General features: G+C 39.5%; 1 protein-coding gene and 1 non-coding gene across 2 annotated transcripts in view; both read right to left on the bottom strand.

The window, feature by feature from the left end:
• Positions 1 to 16,198, bottom strand: part of WDR43 (WD repeat domain 43) — a 55,992-nt gene that overhangs the window by 30,895 nt on the left and 8,899 nt on the right. Inside the window, exons 3-6 of the mRNA XM_023217280.2 lie at positions 12,386 to 12,507; positions 6,596 to 6,716; positions 5,419 to 5,558; positions 1,608 to 1,710 (exon numbers count right to left, since the gene is read on the bottom strand). Coding sequence (XP_023073048.1) covers positions 1,608 to 1,710; positions 5,419 to 5,558; positions 6,596 to 6,716; positions 12,386 to 12,507 — 486 coding nt within the window. The remainder of the gene's footprint in view (positions 1 to 1,607; positions 1,711 to 5,418; positions 5,559 to 6,595; positions 6,717 to 12,385; positions 12,508 to 16,198) is intronic.
• On the bottom strand, positions 5,884 to 5,968 carry LOC111546053. The gene has a single exon (XR_002732630.1). It is a non-coding gene; the product is annotated as a small nucleolar RNA SNORD53/SNORD92 (small nucleolar RNA).

Below are 16,198 nucleotides of genomic sequence, written 5' to 3'. Positions count from 1 at the left end.
TCTCCGCTCACTGCAAACTCCGCCTCCTGGGTTCACAGCATTCTCCTGCCTCAGCCTCCCAAGTAGCTGGGACTACAGGCATCTGCCACCATACCTGGCTAATTTTTTGTCTTTTTAGTAGAGATGGGGTTTCACCGTGTTAGCCAGGAAGGTCTCGATCACCTGACCTCGTGATTCGCCCGCCTCGGCCTCCCAAAGTGCTGGGATTACAGGTGTGAGCCACTGCGCCTGGCCCCTACTAGTTTTCTTAAAGACAAAAATCTTTATAGGGAATCACTGATCTGATCATCAATGGCCCCCACTTCATATTAGAAAGCCAAGTTTATTAGCAACAGAATTTATATATATTTACTTATTTACTGAGACGGGGTCTCACTGTCACCTAGGCTGGAATGCAGTGGCAAGATCACAGCTCACTACAGCTTCAACCTCCCGGGCTCAAGCAATCTTCCCACCACAGCCTCCCAACCATGCCCGGCTAATTTTTTTATTTTTTGTAGAGACAGGGTCTTGCTATGTTGCCCAGGCTGGTTATGAACCCCTAGGCTCAAGTTATCCACCACACCCAGCCAGAAACAACAGTAAACCAAAATTTTTTTGGTTTTAAACCAATGCTTTTTCCCCAAAACACTTTTTCAAAGTATTAAAACATGATGAAAAATGTCTAAATCATCTCTAAATCCTAGAGGTTAATGCAAAATATGCATTTCAAAACTAAATTGACTTAAAAGTGAAATATCCTTAACTTGCATTAAAAACGTGAGATTCTGCGCAAATCAAAATCCTGCAAAGCTTTAGTCAAACAGAAACATCAAGTACTTGAGTGACAACAGGTTTAATCCTTTAATCATCGAATCCCTAATTTTTACATGAAAAATTCTTTTTTTATAGGCAGCAAACAAGAGGACGTCATTCTTATAAAATATATACACATATAGGCTGGGCGCGGTGGCTCACGCCTGTAATCCCAGCTCTTTGGGAGGCTGAGGTGGGCAGATCACCTGAGATAGGGAGTTCGAGACCAGCCTGACCAACATGAAGAAACCCCATCTCTACTAAAAAATACAAAATTAGCTGGGCATGGTGGCGCATGCCTATAATCTCAGCTAGGGGCTGAGGCAGGAGAATCGCTTGAACCCGGGAGGTGGAGGTCGTGGTAAGCCATTACACTCCAGCCTGGGCAACAAGAGCGAAACTCCATCTCAAAAAAATTTTTTAAAAACCAGATTATTTATATGTATATATACATAAATAAAAACACACACACACACACACACACCTTATAGTTAGGACCTATCACCAACAACTTCATCTGATTAAAGAATTGTATATACATACTCCTAGCAACAAAATCCATCTCAACAACTTTTCTTAATTCACATAACGAGTTCCTGAATTTACTACCGTCCTGTACAAAATTTTCCCTTCCCCCATAAGAGATTATCACAGTGATTTAAGTTCCTTTGAACAGTCTAAATTTTGTTACAGTTTGTTGTTACTCCCTCAGGTCCTCTCTATTTTTCAAGTCATTAAATCATCAAAACCTTGACTGTAAAAATAACATCTGTGAAACCCAAAAACAAATTCTCAAAAATCGAGCCATTTACCTCTTCTTTGTTTTCTGACAAAGTTAAGTCAATATAGACAGGTTCATCGGTAACTGTAAATGACATCACTGCACTCTTTTCTTTGTTTTCTGATCGGACCTGCCTAGATAACAAAACCAGCAATTAGATCGCAAGACAGATTTAATTTTTTTTTCTAAAAATGCAAACACCTAAGGGGGCAGGGAGATTGGCACATGAGATTCCCAATAGCTTTGTCATCTTTTGAAAACTGGTAAAGTGACTAAAGATCAAAACAAGGGAAACATCCGTGTCACTACCATATAACATGGTTGCTTGAGAAAAGAGAAAGCAATAATGCATTTGTAGCAGATTTACACAAGAGTAACATTCTGTTCTTTTCTATTGATCTGTTTGTCTACCTTGATACTAACACCACACTGTCATGATTAATGCCACTTGATAACAGGTCTTGAAATCAATCTTAGTCCTCCAATGTTTTTCTTCTTTTTCAAAATGATTTTGCCTATTGTCATTTGTATTTCCATTTGAATTTTAGAATCAGTTTGTCAATTTCTTAAACAAAAAAGCCTGCTAAGATTTTGAATGGGTCTGCATTCAATCTGTAGGTCAATTTGGGGAGAATTAACATGATAATGGTATTGAGTAAAGAGCACAGAAACAGACCTATATATATACATATATACAATTGATTGTCACTATTCATGGATTCCTTATTTGCAACCTCATCTTTTGCAAAATTTTATTTGTAACCTCAAAATCACTGTGACAATTTTATGCTCCTTCAGTCATGTAGACTAGTGAAAAATCTGAGTTGCCTAACATATTCAACGTCTTCAGCTAAGGTAGCTACTTTCTGCCTTCCCACTGCCGTTCTCATACCAGCAACAAGTAGGTCACCTAGTATCACGTTTTTTGCATTTTTGTGCTTTCTTGGAGATTTCACTATTTAAAATGGCCCCCAAGCATACTTCTGAGGTGCTCTATGGTGTTCCTAAGCACAAGAAGTCTGTGATGTGCCTTACAGTGAAAATATGTGTTAAATAAGCTTCACTCAGACATGAGTTGTAGTGCTCTGAATTCCAAGTTAATCAATCAAAAACATATGCATTAAATAAGGTATCTTTAAATAGAAACAAACATAAAACAAAGTTTTATATATTAATGACAAAAATGTTACAAGTTGGTTATCTTTACAATATAAATAATATAAACAAAAAATAAATAGATGACAAAAATGTTATAACTAGAGGCTCATGGGAACCTAATCTTCTATTTCCCAAAGGAGGAATGTTATTGCCTACATCAGTGTTCATGGGGACTTTATAGGACTTAACAACTATAAATGAGAACTGATATAGGGATAAGAGTGTGGGTACAGGGATGTGTGGGTGTGTGTAGATGTTCGGGGTTACAGGGGGAGGGGTATATGCAAAACCAAGTCAGCAGAGATAATCTTTTCAACAAATGATACTGGGATCCCTGGATATCCATAATGCAAAAACATGACTCTTAACATCATGAGCAATTAGAGAAGGCCAATTTAACAGCACAAAATACCACTACCCACCTATTAGAATGGCTAAAAGTAAATGCTACACCAAGTGTTGATGAGGATGTGAAGGAATTCCCATTTTCATACACTGCTGGTAAAAATGCAAAATGATACAACCATTTTGAAAAAAAATCAGGTGATGTCTTGAAAAGCTAAATGTACACCTATCATATGATCCAGCCACTGCACTCCTAGGTATTTACCCAAAAGAAATGAAATCACATGTCCATATAAAGACTTGTACACAAAAAATGTCCATAGCAACTTTATTTGTAATGGCCCAAAACCTGTCAACAAGTCTGGAAACTGAGAGAGGTTACAAGAAGACATGAAGACACGCATTCAACATCTTGTTTGTGCTGAGGGTTTCACAACGTATATGTATGTTACAATTCATCAGTTTGTACATTCTGGTATGTGCAGTTCATTACATGTCAACTATATGTCAATATAGCTGTTTTTAAAATTTAGGTACACATTTTAAAAAATAATATATAACAAACATGATTTACAAACATAATTCAAATCAGCTTCTTTGGAGTCCAGAAGAAAATTAAGAGTTGATCTGATAAATTCTAAATGTTTTCATGCAAAAATTCTGAGTAAGATGCACTCTAACATGAAGTCATTCATGTATGTTCAAAATCTCTGCCATCGGACCACTATACACAGTATCTTAACTAATCAACAGAAGATAGTACTGGGGTTGATCTTTTAATCTTCGCTCAGCAAGAAGCCTTTGAACGTTATGTCCTCACAGAAATGTGTCTTTCAAAGGAAATTATCAGGGAACTTTAGGCCTGCTCTACCTATCCCCATGCAAATTTACAGAGCTCGTTGGGCAGCTTTTCAATATGGGTTTTAATATTTTTCTTTTGTGTGTATGGTTAATTTTAAGTTTAATTCCTTTATACCAAGATACTATTCAGGTTCTTAAGATTAACATAAAGCAACTTTTATTTTATATTATGAAATTTTGTAGCTAGAGACTCCTACGTATGAGGGAGCCTAAGTGGTAAAACATTTGAGATTGAAGCAACTCAGTAATGCCAGGGAATGCTGGTAGTAGATTTTAATTTTTTAGTACTACTAATTTCTTATGTAATTGTTAGACCCTCTAAAACTAAAAGAATTTATCTCCATTGGCTCTTCTCAAAAATCAAACACGAAACAGAAAACCAAATCTGTTTAAGTACAAGAGTCATAATTAGGAATTATGGCTTTGCTGGTGGTTTTGAAGGTAAACAGAGGCCCACATTTTGACTTATGACTCCCACACATTACCTTTTTAAGGAATACATACTGGATGAGTCCCACTTCTAATGAGTATTATCTTGTATAAATTCATAGTAATTCTATATGGTGAAGAACATGCTCAATTATTACTAAGATGAGAAAAGTAGAGATATAAAAAGATCTCTAATCTCTACTTATTTTGTCCACGAACAGCAGGGTGGTTTTTGTTCAAGCCAACTTCACCATCAGATGCTGTAATAAAATCCAGGAAATTTCTAAAAAAATTTTTTGATGACTTTGTATCACTGATTTTTTTTTTTTTTTTGAGACCGAGTCTTGCTCTGTCGCTAGAGTGCAGTGGTGTGATCTCGGCTCACTGAAACCTCCACCTCCTGAGTTAAGCAATTCTCCTGCCTCAGCCTCCCGAGTAGCTGGGACTACAGGTGCGTGCCACCACGCCCAGCTAATTTTTGTATTTTTAGTACAGACGGGGTTTCGCCATGTTAGCCAGGATGGTCTTGATCTCTTGACCTCCTGATCTGCCCGCCTCGGCCTCCCAATGTGCTGGGATGACAGGCGTGAGCCATGGCGCCCGGCCTGATTTTAACTTTTAAAAGTGGTTTCAAAGGGAACTAGTTAATAGCAGCTACTGCAAAAAGGGGTTACTGGAAATTCTCAGACAGCCAAGGAATTTTTATGCCCTCCATAAACAGACATTACTGCATTAACCCAGTGGTGCCACATATTTCAAAATCAAAGGTCTTTCCAAATTTTTTAAAACTTATTTCTAAATTGCCCAACCACAAAACTATTCAGTCCAGTGTATCACTAAACAAGCACAGGAGGCTTTATTACATAATGCACTTAATTTTTTTCTCAGAAAGATCTGCTTTGTAGGCAGGCTCAATTCTTTATTATGACTCAATGTAAATCCAATATTAGATACAACAAATAAAGTCCCATAGTCATAATTTACATTAACTACATAAGCTCTGACAGATTCTTTCAATGCTACCTCCCAAATCCAAAAGAACTACATACCAGACATTAAGCAACCGGTCATGTACTGCTCCAGATAAGAAATAAAGACCTGTAATTCCATCAAAGGGCTGGCTCTCATTAGGAGGTCTGATGGTAGTGAACATCAGTGATGAAACTGGTGTTGCATGTCCTGTGAAATGCTAGAGAAAGTTAAATCCCAGTTAGGAGAGCAGATTCAAAACAGGGACAAAAATTAATAGTATATATATATATCATAAACAAGCATATGTGACACATATATGAAAGGAGAACTTCACAATGAAGTAACTATTAAATTCAATTCTAAGCAAATAAGATTATTTGTGCTACAATTCTCCCACTTCTTAAAAAAAATGCATCTGAAAATACTGAAAATTTAGATGTTCCTTCTAACTCCCATGACCCTACCACTCTGCACCTTTATTTCTTACATTCTTGAATTTAAGATTCACTTAATTCTATCCATTTTAAAAGGCGTACACTTGGGTGCTCAGACACAGCCAAGGAATTGTAGGTCCTCATTTTACTCTCAGTGAGTCGAAACCACAATATTAAGGCATCATCACAGCACCAAATGTTCAGTAAGCCCTGAGTGAAAGCTTTTTCCTCCTCCAAAAATGTAATACTAAATCTCCACAGTCAAATACAGTAAGTGGACTAAATGCTGAATGTAGGCTAGAAATCAAAATTACCATAATCATCACATAGTAAAAACTTTTTTATTAAGAAAATCTTTTTTGAGCTGGGCATGGTGGCAGGCGCCTATATTCCCAGCTGCTCAGGAGGCTGAGGTGGGATGAGTGCTTGAGCCTGGGAGGTCGAGGCTACAGTGAGCTGTGATGGCGTTACTGCACTCCAGCCTGGGCGACAGAGAGGTCTCAAAATCTATTTTGTTTTTTATAAGGTAACTTTTTCTTTTTTGTGGATACACAGTTGGTATATATATTTAAATTTTTTTTAAAATCTTGTTTCTTGAATATTGGTTCTATTCATTTTTCCAATACATTTGAAGTAGACATGTGTAGTCTTTTTAACATCAACAAATCAGATTAGGAGGCTAACTTTTGTCCACTAAACTATTTGATGTACCTGACAACGAAGAATTTGTATTCTTAAAATAATATTTTATGGCTCAAACTTCTGCCTTTCTCCACGTTTACTGTAATTTTTATGCTTACAAATAATTTGATTCACTCACTCTGTAGACTTCTTTGGTCTCCAAAACCCATAGTTTGATTGTTCGACCAGCTGAAAGCAACATCTTTCCATCTGGGCTGATACATAGGGAACTGACACTGCTATTGTCGCCTTTCCATTTGCTATATTGTGAAGAGAAACAAAAGCATCTCAATACATAAGAGAAAACTTTACTCAGAGCAGAAAATAACACAAAAACAAACTGAGCAATCATTAAAAATATCACCTCTGGTCCTATGACAATTAGCTAAAAGCTTGTGTCAGGTAACTAACCCTGGACACACCACTGTGATAAAACTTCACTGACTGGGTTCCTTAACACGGCACAATCTCCCTTTGTCAGGCATGCGATAAAGATTCTCAACATATCAGAAAATGGGTGAGTGAGAGTGGTAAGAATGTAAAATGGGTAGCTATACATCCTGTGACCCAGGAGATGAACTTTGTGAATGTCCAGGAAAGTTCCATATTGGCTAGACCTCCCCAAGCCTATCCTAACCCTGTCTCGACTCTCGCTTTCTCTGGAAGGCTGGCCTTTAATTAGTTCCCTTAATAACACAAATGATTTCTCAAAAGCTGCAACCCAAAAAGGTTATTTCTACCCCAAATTCACACGAATACACCCCAGTCTGACAGGTAAAAATTAATTAGATACAAATGATTCCTTTTCATTACCTCAAATATGATTAGAAGTCTTTGCTGTTTGTTACTCATATTAATGCTGTCATAGGCAACAGGGAACCTGGCTATTCACTTATACAATCAAGAAGTAACAGCAGGGGCTGGGCATGGTGGCTCATGCCTGTAATCCCAGCACTTTGGGAAATCAAGGTGGGCAGATGGCCTGAGTCCAGGAGTTCGAGACCTCCAGCCTGGACAATATAGCGAGACCCTGACTCTACAAAAACTACAAAAATTAGCCAGGCATGCTGTAGTCGTCCCAGCTACCCAGGAGGCTGAGATGGTAGGATCGCTTGAGCCCGGGAAGCAGAGACTGCAATGAGCCGAGATCGCAACACTGCACTCCAGCCTGGGTGACAGAGCAAGACTCTGTCTCCAAGAAAAGACAAGGAAGTAACAGTAGGAACCTTAATAACAAAAGAGGTTATTAAGTGGAAGAAAATGTATGGTTCTGACAGTCAATACTGGAGTAAGTCAAATTAGTCATTGGAAAACCAAAATTAGATACCTACATTATGCCACACATGCAAAAAAAATTAATTTATCAAATTTAAAAGTATTTAAACAGGGTATGAAAATGTTTTTATAATCCTGGGGTTAGGACAGGTCTTCCACAGCAATTATAAATCAGAAATTATAAAGAAAAAAAGGCCTGATTTAATTACATAAAACTTCTGTTCCACAAATAAGTCATAAAATTAAAATATAAGTAAAAAGTGACCAGACGCAGTGGCTCACATCTGTAATCCCAGCACTTTGGGAGCCCAAGGCAGGTGCATCACCTGAGGCCAGGAGTTCAAGACCAGCCTGGACAACATGGTGAAACCCTGTCTCTACTGAAAATACAAAAATTAGACAGGACTGGTGGCAAACACTTGCAATCCAAGGTACTCGGGAGGCTGAGACAGAAGGATGGCTTGAACCCCAGAGGCAGAGTTTACAGTGAGCTGAGATACCACCGCTGCACTCCACCTGGGTGACGCAGTGAGACCCTGTCTCAAAAATAATAATAATAATAATAATATATATGTAAAAAGCTAGAAAAACGTATCAAAAATATATATTACAAAGGAGTAACATAATACACAAATAGCTTTTTCATATCAATAAGAAAAAGAACTCAAAATAAAAATAGACAAAGGATATAAACAGGCAAACAGGCAACTCATAGGAAAAATACAAATTGTTGATACACACAAAACATTCGACCTCACTGATAATCAAAGAAATACAGCTATAATGTACGAGAGAACTTTTCCCTTACCCTTACCAGCTTCTAAAATTTTTGCCAATTTATCATCGATTCCTACAGCTTCAATTCTCATTTACATTCAATATTCAACATATATTCACTATGTTGATACATACATAAAAGACACAATCGCCATCCTGCCTAGAGGAGGCTGATAAGCTTCCTGAAACTTCCCCACTCAGTATTGAAAATGCTAGTTAGGCTAATAATACCTTCTCTCTATCCTCCCCACACCCCAATCCCTCAGGAGCTTTGCAACTCAAAGCATAAATCAGCATCATCTGGGAACTTGTGAGAATTATGCATTCTCAAGCTCTAACCTAGAGACACCTACTAAATCAGATCTGTATGCACAAGTAAGATGTATGTACATTTAAGGCTTAAGAAGCACCAGATGAAAAAATTCCTCTTTGGGAAATGTAACTGGTTCCAGTGGAATGACCTACACATATTGGTATTTGAAGGCTTCCCAATCACTCTATAAATGAAGCGCAACAATTGAAAAGTCACACACTCATAACTAAGCCTTCCAATCAGTATTTTTCCCCCCAAACAGGGTCTCACTCTGTTGCCCAGGCAGAGTGCAGTAGCAAGGTAACAGCTCACTACAGCCTTGATCTCCTGAGCTCAAGTGACCCTCCTGCCCGAGCCTCTTAGGTGGCTGGGACTACAGGTACACACCACCACGCCTGGCTAATTTTTTTCATTTTTGTAGAGAGGCGGTTCTCACTATATTGCCCAGGACGGTCTCGAAACTCCTAAGCTCAAGCAACCCTTCCACCTCAGCCTTCCAAAGTGCTGAGATTTTAGGCATAAGCCACCATACCCAGCCACCAATCAGTTTTTTAATGCTTTGTTTCCAAACAGCAACAGGCAGCCCAGGATCTGCAGTGATTTGAAGGATGCCTTAAACATAAAAGAGGCCAAATCAAACAAATCAAAACACACCCACAATAGAGAGGATGTAAGGAACAAAAGAAAATAATTCATGATCAGGCATGGTAGCTCCCACCTGTAATCTCAGCACTTTGGGAGGCCAAGGCAGGTGGATCACCTGAGGTCAGGAGTTCAAGACCAGCCTGACCAACATTCTGAAACCTCGTCTCTACTAAAAATAAAAAATTAGCCAGGCATGGTGGCAGGTGCCTATAATCCCAGCTACTCGGGAGGCTGAGGCAGAATAATCACTTGAATCCGGGAGGCAGAGGTTGCAGTGAGCTGAGATTGCGCCATTGCACTCCAGCCTGGGCAACAAGAGCGAAACTCCCATCTAAAGAAAAAAAAAAAAAGAAAAAGGAAAACCTCAGGATAATCATCATTCAGCAGAACTTACAAGAAGTCTTCCAAGAAATGAATAAAACTGACTGACTGATGTGTCCAGAAACAACTGAGGAGATTTACACCACTAACAGAAAATGACCTAGTAACTAATAAAATGAAATTAAACCAAAGCAATTATAAACCCCAAGAAAAGCAAAATTTTGTACAAAAAATACATTAAACATAGGAAAGTCTAAGGCTCAGCTGTAACAATATTTAACTAGTCATAATGTAAACAAATACTGCTTATCAATCACTGCGATATGATAATATTGAGAGAATTGAGAGGGGGAAAGAAGGTAAGAGCTAAATCCTCATCTTCTACAACAGAAAATCAATAGCGTCTAGAACAGAAAACAAAATCAAGTAACAGCAGCATAAGAATGAAGCTGGAAACATAATGAAATTATGAGACAACACAGTTTAGTGTATGGGAGGTCAGACTCTTGTTTAACCTACTTCAAAACAGCAAAGTGGGGCCAGTGTCCACCTCACAGGCTTATGATTACATACAATAAAGTACACAATGTGTTAAACGGCTCCTTGAACATTACTAGTCCCTATGTGAAGGACCTATCTTTGTGACCTCTCATCCAGAATACAGTAACACAGGTCCTATCCCAGACCTACTGGATCAGAATCTCTGCAGGCATTTCTAACAGGTTACTAACATAGAAATTACTGTGTCTGCTACAAGTAAATGAAGCACAAATACTCACTGAGCCATCAGGGAGATTATTTACTCACCTGCATCTCCAACCCCAAACCCCCACTTAAATTCTAAGCCACTATCACCACCCTGTCTGCTGGGTCTTATCTTTCACGAAGATACTCTTTCTCAAAGCCAACTTGTCTAAAAACCCCAAAACCATTTATCTCTTGTAACCGTAATTTCTATCCTCTACCATGCATTATCCCCCAGTACGTCCTCCCTCTAAATTGGTTTACTTGCCTAGTTAGCAAAGTTGAAAACTAAACTCAATATCCCTCCTCCACACCAACTCAATGATTGCGATCATTCCCATTTTAACTTCCCACACTTACCATCCTACCACCGGATTACAGTAACAATCTATCTGCCTTCTCTGACTTTAACTAGCTCCTTTCCCTAAATTGTACACATTGCCGACAGATTACTTTTTCCTAAAGCATTACTCTGAATACTCTATTCCACAGACACTGACCTGCAGTGGGTTTTTTTTTTTTTTTTTTTTTTTTTGGAGATGGAGTCTCACTGTGTCGCCCAGGCTGGAGTGCAGTGGTGCGATCTCGGCTCACTGCAACCTCCGCCACCCAGGTTCAAGCCATTCTGCTGCCTCAGGCTCCTGAGTAGCTGGGACTACAGATGCCCGCCACCATGCCCAGCTAATTTTTTTTGTCTTTTTAGTAGAGACGGGGTTTCGCCGTGTTAGCCAGGATGGTCTTGATCGCCTGACCTCGTGATCTGCCTGCCTCGGTCTCCCAAAGCGCTGGGATCACAGGCGTGAGCCACCAAGCCCACCCTTTTCTTTTTTTGAGACAGCGTCTTGCTCTGTCACCCAGGCTGGAGTGCAGTGGCACAATCATGGCTCACTACAGACTCAACCTCCCAGGTTCAAGCAATCCTCCCACCTCAGACTCCATATCTGGGGTCACAGGCCATGTATACTGCCACACCCAACTGGTTTTTTTTTTTTTTTTTTTTTGTAAAGAGGTGCTTCTGTGTTGTTCAGTCTTGTCTCAAGAAATCCTCCCACCTTGGCCTCCCAAAGTGCTGGGATTACAGGTGTGAGGCACTGCACTCGGCCAGTGGCTCTCTCTTGCATACCACACAGAATCTAAAACCCCAACTATACCAGAACTCGAAAGAGCAGGATCTTCTCTGGCAGCTGCAGGACCATGGGCATCATTTTCCTCATGAGGGTCCTCAACTACACAGTAGGTGGAACTATATTCAACAGCCCACATTTACCAAGCATCTCCTATGCAGCCAACCTCAGGATCAGGTGGTTGAACTATAATCAACTGTCTATGACCTTTATCTATGACACAAAGCCAGGCTCTTAGGATACTTTCACCCATACCATCTACCATCCATTATCCCCTAGTATGTCCCTCCTCTGAATTACTTTGCTCTGTGCCAAGTCAATCTTTTACATTCCTGTCTCCCTGCATTTGCTCTTGCCATCTCCCCAACTTCCTTTCCCCACCCTTGAAAGGATTATCCCATCCTCCTCTATCCAAATCTTACCTATCCTAGAAGGTTCAACTGAAATCCCTTCTCCTCCTCCAGGCCTTCCCAACACTACTGTACTCATCTGACAAATAGTCACATGCTACCTTGTGACATCTCTCATACAGTTGCTTTACTTTTGTACCATTTTTAGCTTTTACGTATTTTATGTATTTTAGTATTTTATGTATTAAAATCTTGCATGCTCAATTTGATTAAAGGTTCTTTGAAAATGGAACCTATAATCTTATTAATGTCTGCATTCCCCGTAAGTCCAGCATTTATCCACCGCTACCACATTTCCTGATACCATGAATGTTACTCACCACTTTACTTTGCATGCCTGTACATTCCATTCCACAATATGCTTATCATCTGAACAACTATATAAACAGCCACTGTCTTGATGCCACTGTATGCAGTTGACTCTGTTGTCATGTCCACCACTCTGTAGATTAAAAACAAAAATTTAAGGCTGGTCTCAAACTCCTGGGCTCAAGTGATCCTCCTTCCTCACCCTCCTAAGATGCTGGGATTACAGGCATAAGCCAGTGCTCCTGGCCCATACGTGGATATTTTAGATCAGTAGAACCAGATAGAGCCAAACGTGTATTTTTTTTAAAAGGTTCCACTGGTGATCTGAGGCCAGTCACTGGCAGAGGATGTGAAAGGCAAATAGAGGCGACCATGTTAGAGATGCAGTTAATAATCTGTAGAGGTAGGAGTCAACTCTTCTTTTTTTTTTTTTTTTTTTTTTTTTTTTGAGACGGAGTCTTGCTCTGTCCCCCAGGCTGGAGTGCAGTGGCGCGATCTTGGCTCACTGCAAGCGCTGCCTCCCAGGTTCACGCCATTCTCCTGCCTCAGCCTCCTGAGTAGCTGGGACTACAGGCACCCGCCCCCGCAGCCCGCTAATTTTTTGTATTTTTAGTAGAGACGGGGTTTCACTGTGGTCTCGATCTCCTGACCTTGTGATCCGCCCGCCTCGGCCTCCCAAAGTGCTGGGATTACAGGTGTGAGCCACTGTACCCGGCTCTTTTTTTTAACTGACAAATAAAAATGAAGATATTTATGGTGTACAAAAAAAAAATTCAAGAAGAAAATAAACTTGTCTTATATGTTATGATAATATGAACCCTAGAGTCATTACCAAATAATTAACTAAAAATGTTAGGCCTTAACTAAAAACTTTAACCTTTATCCATTTTAGTTTTCCAATATCAAAAATGAAATAAACAGTTCGGGCATGGTGGCTCACACCTGTAATCCCAGCACTTTGGGAGGCTGAGGCAGGTGGATCACCTGAGGTCAGCAGTTCGAGACCAGCCTGACCAACATGGTGAAACTCCCGTCTCTACTAAAAAAAACACAAAATTAGCTGGGTGTGATAGCGCATGCCTGTAATCCCAGCTACTTGAGAGGCTGAGGCAGGAGAATCACTTGAACCCGGGAGGCAGAGGTTGCAGTGAGCCAAGATCACGCCATTGCCTCCAGCCTGGGTGACAATGGCGAAACTCCACATCCAAAAAAAAAAAAGAGATACACAGCTAGAACTTCAAAATGTTAACTTTCCTTCTCCTCTGTTTAAAACTAAATAAACAAACTACTTTCACACCCCAAGTCAACATTTAAGGTAAAAATCAAGTGTAGTCAAAAATATTCTTAAAAAGTCTCCTATTAAAAAAGTACCAAAGCTACGTCTCAAAACAAAAATCACTATTACTTCAGGTAAACACTAAATGCTTGCTTGTACTATGGGGCCATAGCATAGAAACAATACTTACACGTTTACAGCACAACAACATGCCCACTAAGAGGCACATAGGAATAGAAACTAACTGAGAAGAGCTCATTCATGTTTCTCATCTCACAAACATTCCAGGACTATAACTCGCTTAGCAGAATGAGGTACTAAATCACCCACACTGCAAGCATTTCATTCTTTCCACCTAAAGTCACATTTATCCATTATCCATTACCCCCTGGTATGCCCCTCCTCTAAATTAGTTTACTCTGTGCCAAGTCAATCTTTTACATTCTGGTCTCCCTGCATTTGCTCTTGCCAGCTCCCCAACTTCCTTTCTCCACCCTTGAAAGGATTCTCCACCCTTCTCTATCCAAATCTTACCCATCCCAGAAGGTCCAAATGAAAACCCTTCTCCTCCAGGCCTTCCCAACACTGCTGTAACTCATCTGACAAATAGTCACATGCTACCTTGTGCATCTCTCCTACAGTTACTTTACTTTTGTACCATTTTTAGCTTTATGTATTAAAATCTTGCAGGAATAAAGTAAATACATATACAAGGAAACATCACTATGTACATAGCTAAGAATAAAAGTGATTACTCAAAATTACTAAAGCTACTTCCAAATAACATTGTTACCACTTCAAAAGAAAAACATTTTAAAATGTTACAGTTACTTTCCTTCCCATCAGCTGTGTACTCAAAGAACTAATTCTTATATACACGCAAATAACTAAAAGACATGAACAGATACATTCCATAGAAAGAATTCAGTTAGAAAACATACCAAAATATTCAACCTTGTTAGTAATCAAAGAAATACAAACCAAAACAAAGTGGCATTTTTAGTCTGTTCCTGTAGCAATGTGTTTAGCCTTATGATGCCCATGCTGGTGAGGTTACATAATACTATTGCCAGCGGCAGTGTCAACTAGCATACCCTTTTGGAAAGCAATTTAGCAATGTGTTCACTCACTTGTTCACTCACTCATTCAACAAATGTTTACTAAATACCACTTACAAGCCAGGCACTTTCAATATATTATTACATCTAAGTCTTCATAAAATCATGCAAGGTAGGTTGTTAATACCCACTTAAGGAATGAGAAGTTAAATTATTCACACATGAACACACAGCTAGTAGGATTCAATCTCAGGACAGACTAGCTCCAAAGCCTGGTCCCTTTCCACTTTACCATACCATCCCAGCACCCCTCACCCTGACCCTCTTGACTCCTTTTTGATAAATTCGTCCCTGTCAAAGATGTATTTACAATCTTGTAAGGTACTGAAATGATATAAAAAGGGGTTCTAGGCTGGGTACAGAGGCTCATGCCTGTAACCCCAGCACTTTGGGAGGCCAAGGCAGGCAGATCACACGAGGCCAGGAGTTCGAGACCAGCATGGCCAACATGACAAAACCCCATCTCTACTAAAAATACAAAAATTAGCCAGCAATGGTGGTGCACGTCTGTAATCCCACCTACTCAGGAAGCTGAGGCACGAAAATCGCTTGAACCCAGGAGGCAGAGGTTGCAGTGAGCTGAGATCGCACCACTGTACTCTAGCCTGGGCAACAGAGTAAGTCTTTAAAATATAAGTTTTCTAAGCTCCAGCAGCCACAGCAGCTGAGCGGCTAGCACACTGCACAAGATGCTAGATACCTGCTGACCACAAAAAAACCTATCAAATTAAAGGACAGCCTCCTACCTATAGTAGATGTAAGAGCTCACCTGAGGACCACACTCGACTTGGAGTGGGGAAGAATATAAGGAAGGATGCCTTCTTGAGATGGATCTCTGAATGCTTTAAAATTCATTTATAGTTGAGTATTATTTTTGTAATATTTAATAAAAAAACAAGTAATACATTCCTAAATGCAAACTTAAAATCAGATTAAAATGTTCATCTACCAAATTATCTGTTTCTTTGTTGTCATGGTTGCTGTTTTAATGGGCTATTCAGTATGAATAATGATACTGCTGAAATAAAGTACTTATCTCCTATCACTGATATTAAGCATAAATTAGTAAAAATTATTCCAGAAAGTATTTTTATACTATACATATAGCTTTGGCTCACTAATTTTAGGTTAGTAATTCTGTGAATCCATGTAAGAAAAAAAAAAAATTCATTGTTTTACAACAATTTAAAAATTTGGAAACCCCTAAATGGTCAACAAGTTAAGTAACATAATGGACTATTCCACTTATTGGGATTTTAGGCTGGCATTAAAAATCTCTACAACCGCCGGGCGCGGTGGCTCAAGCCTGTAATCCCAGCACTTTGGGAGGCCGAGATGGGCGGATCACGAGGTCAGGAGATCGAGACCATCCTGGCTAACACGGTGAAACCCCGTCTCTACTAAAAAAATACAAAAAACTAGCCGGGCGA

Source organism: Piliocolobus tephrosceles, chromosome 15 (assembly GCF_002776525.5).
Source record: "Piliocolobus tephrosceles isolate RC106 chromosome 15, ASM277652v3, whole genome shotgun sequence".
NCBI classification, from domain to species: domain Eukaryota; kingdom Metazoa; phylum Chordata; class Mammalia; order Primates; family Cercopithecidae; genus Piliocolobus; species Piliocolobus tephrosceles.
The sequence above is the reverse complement of the archived record's forward strand: the minus strand, read 5'-3'. Positions and strand labels throughout refer to the sequence as shown.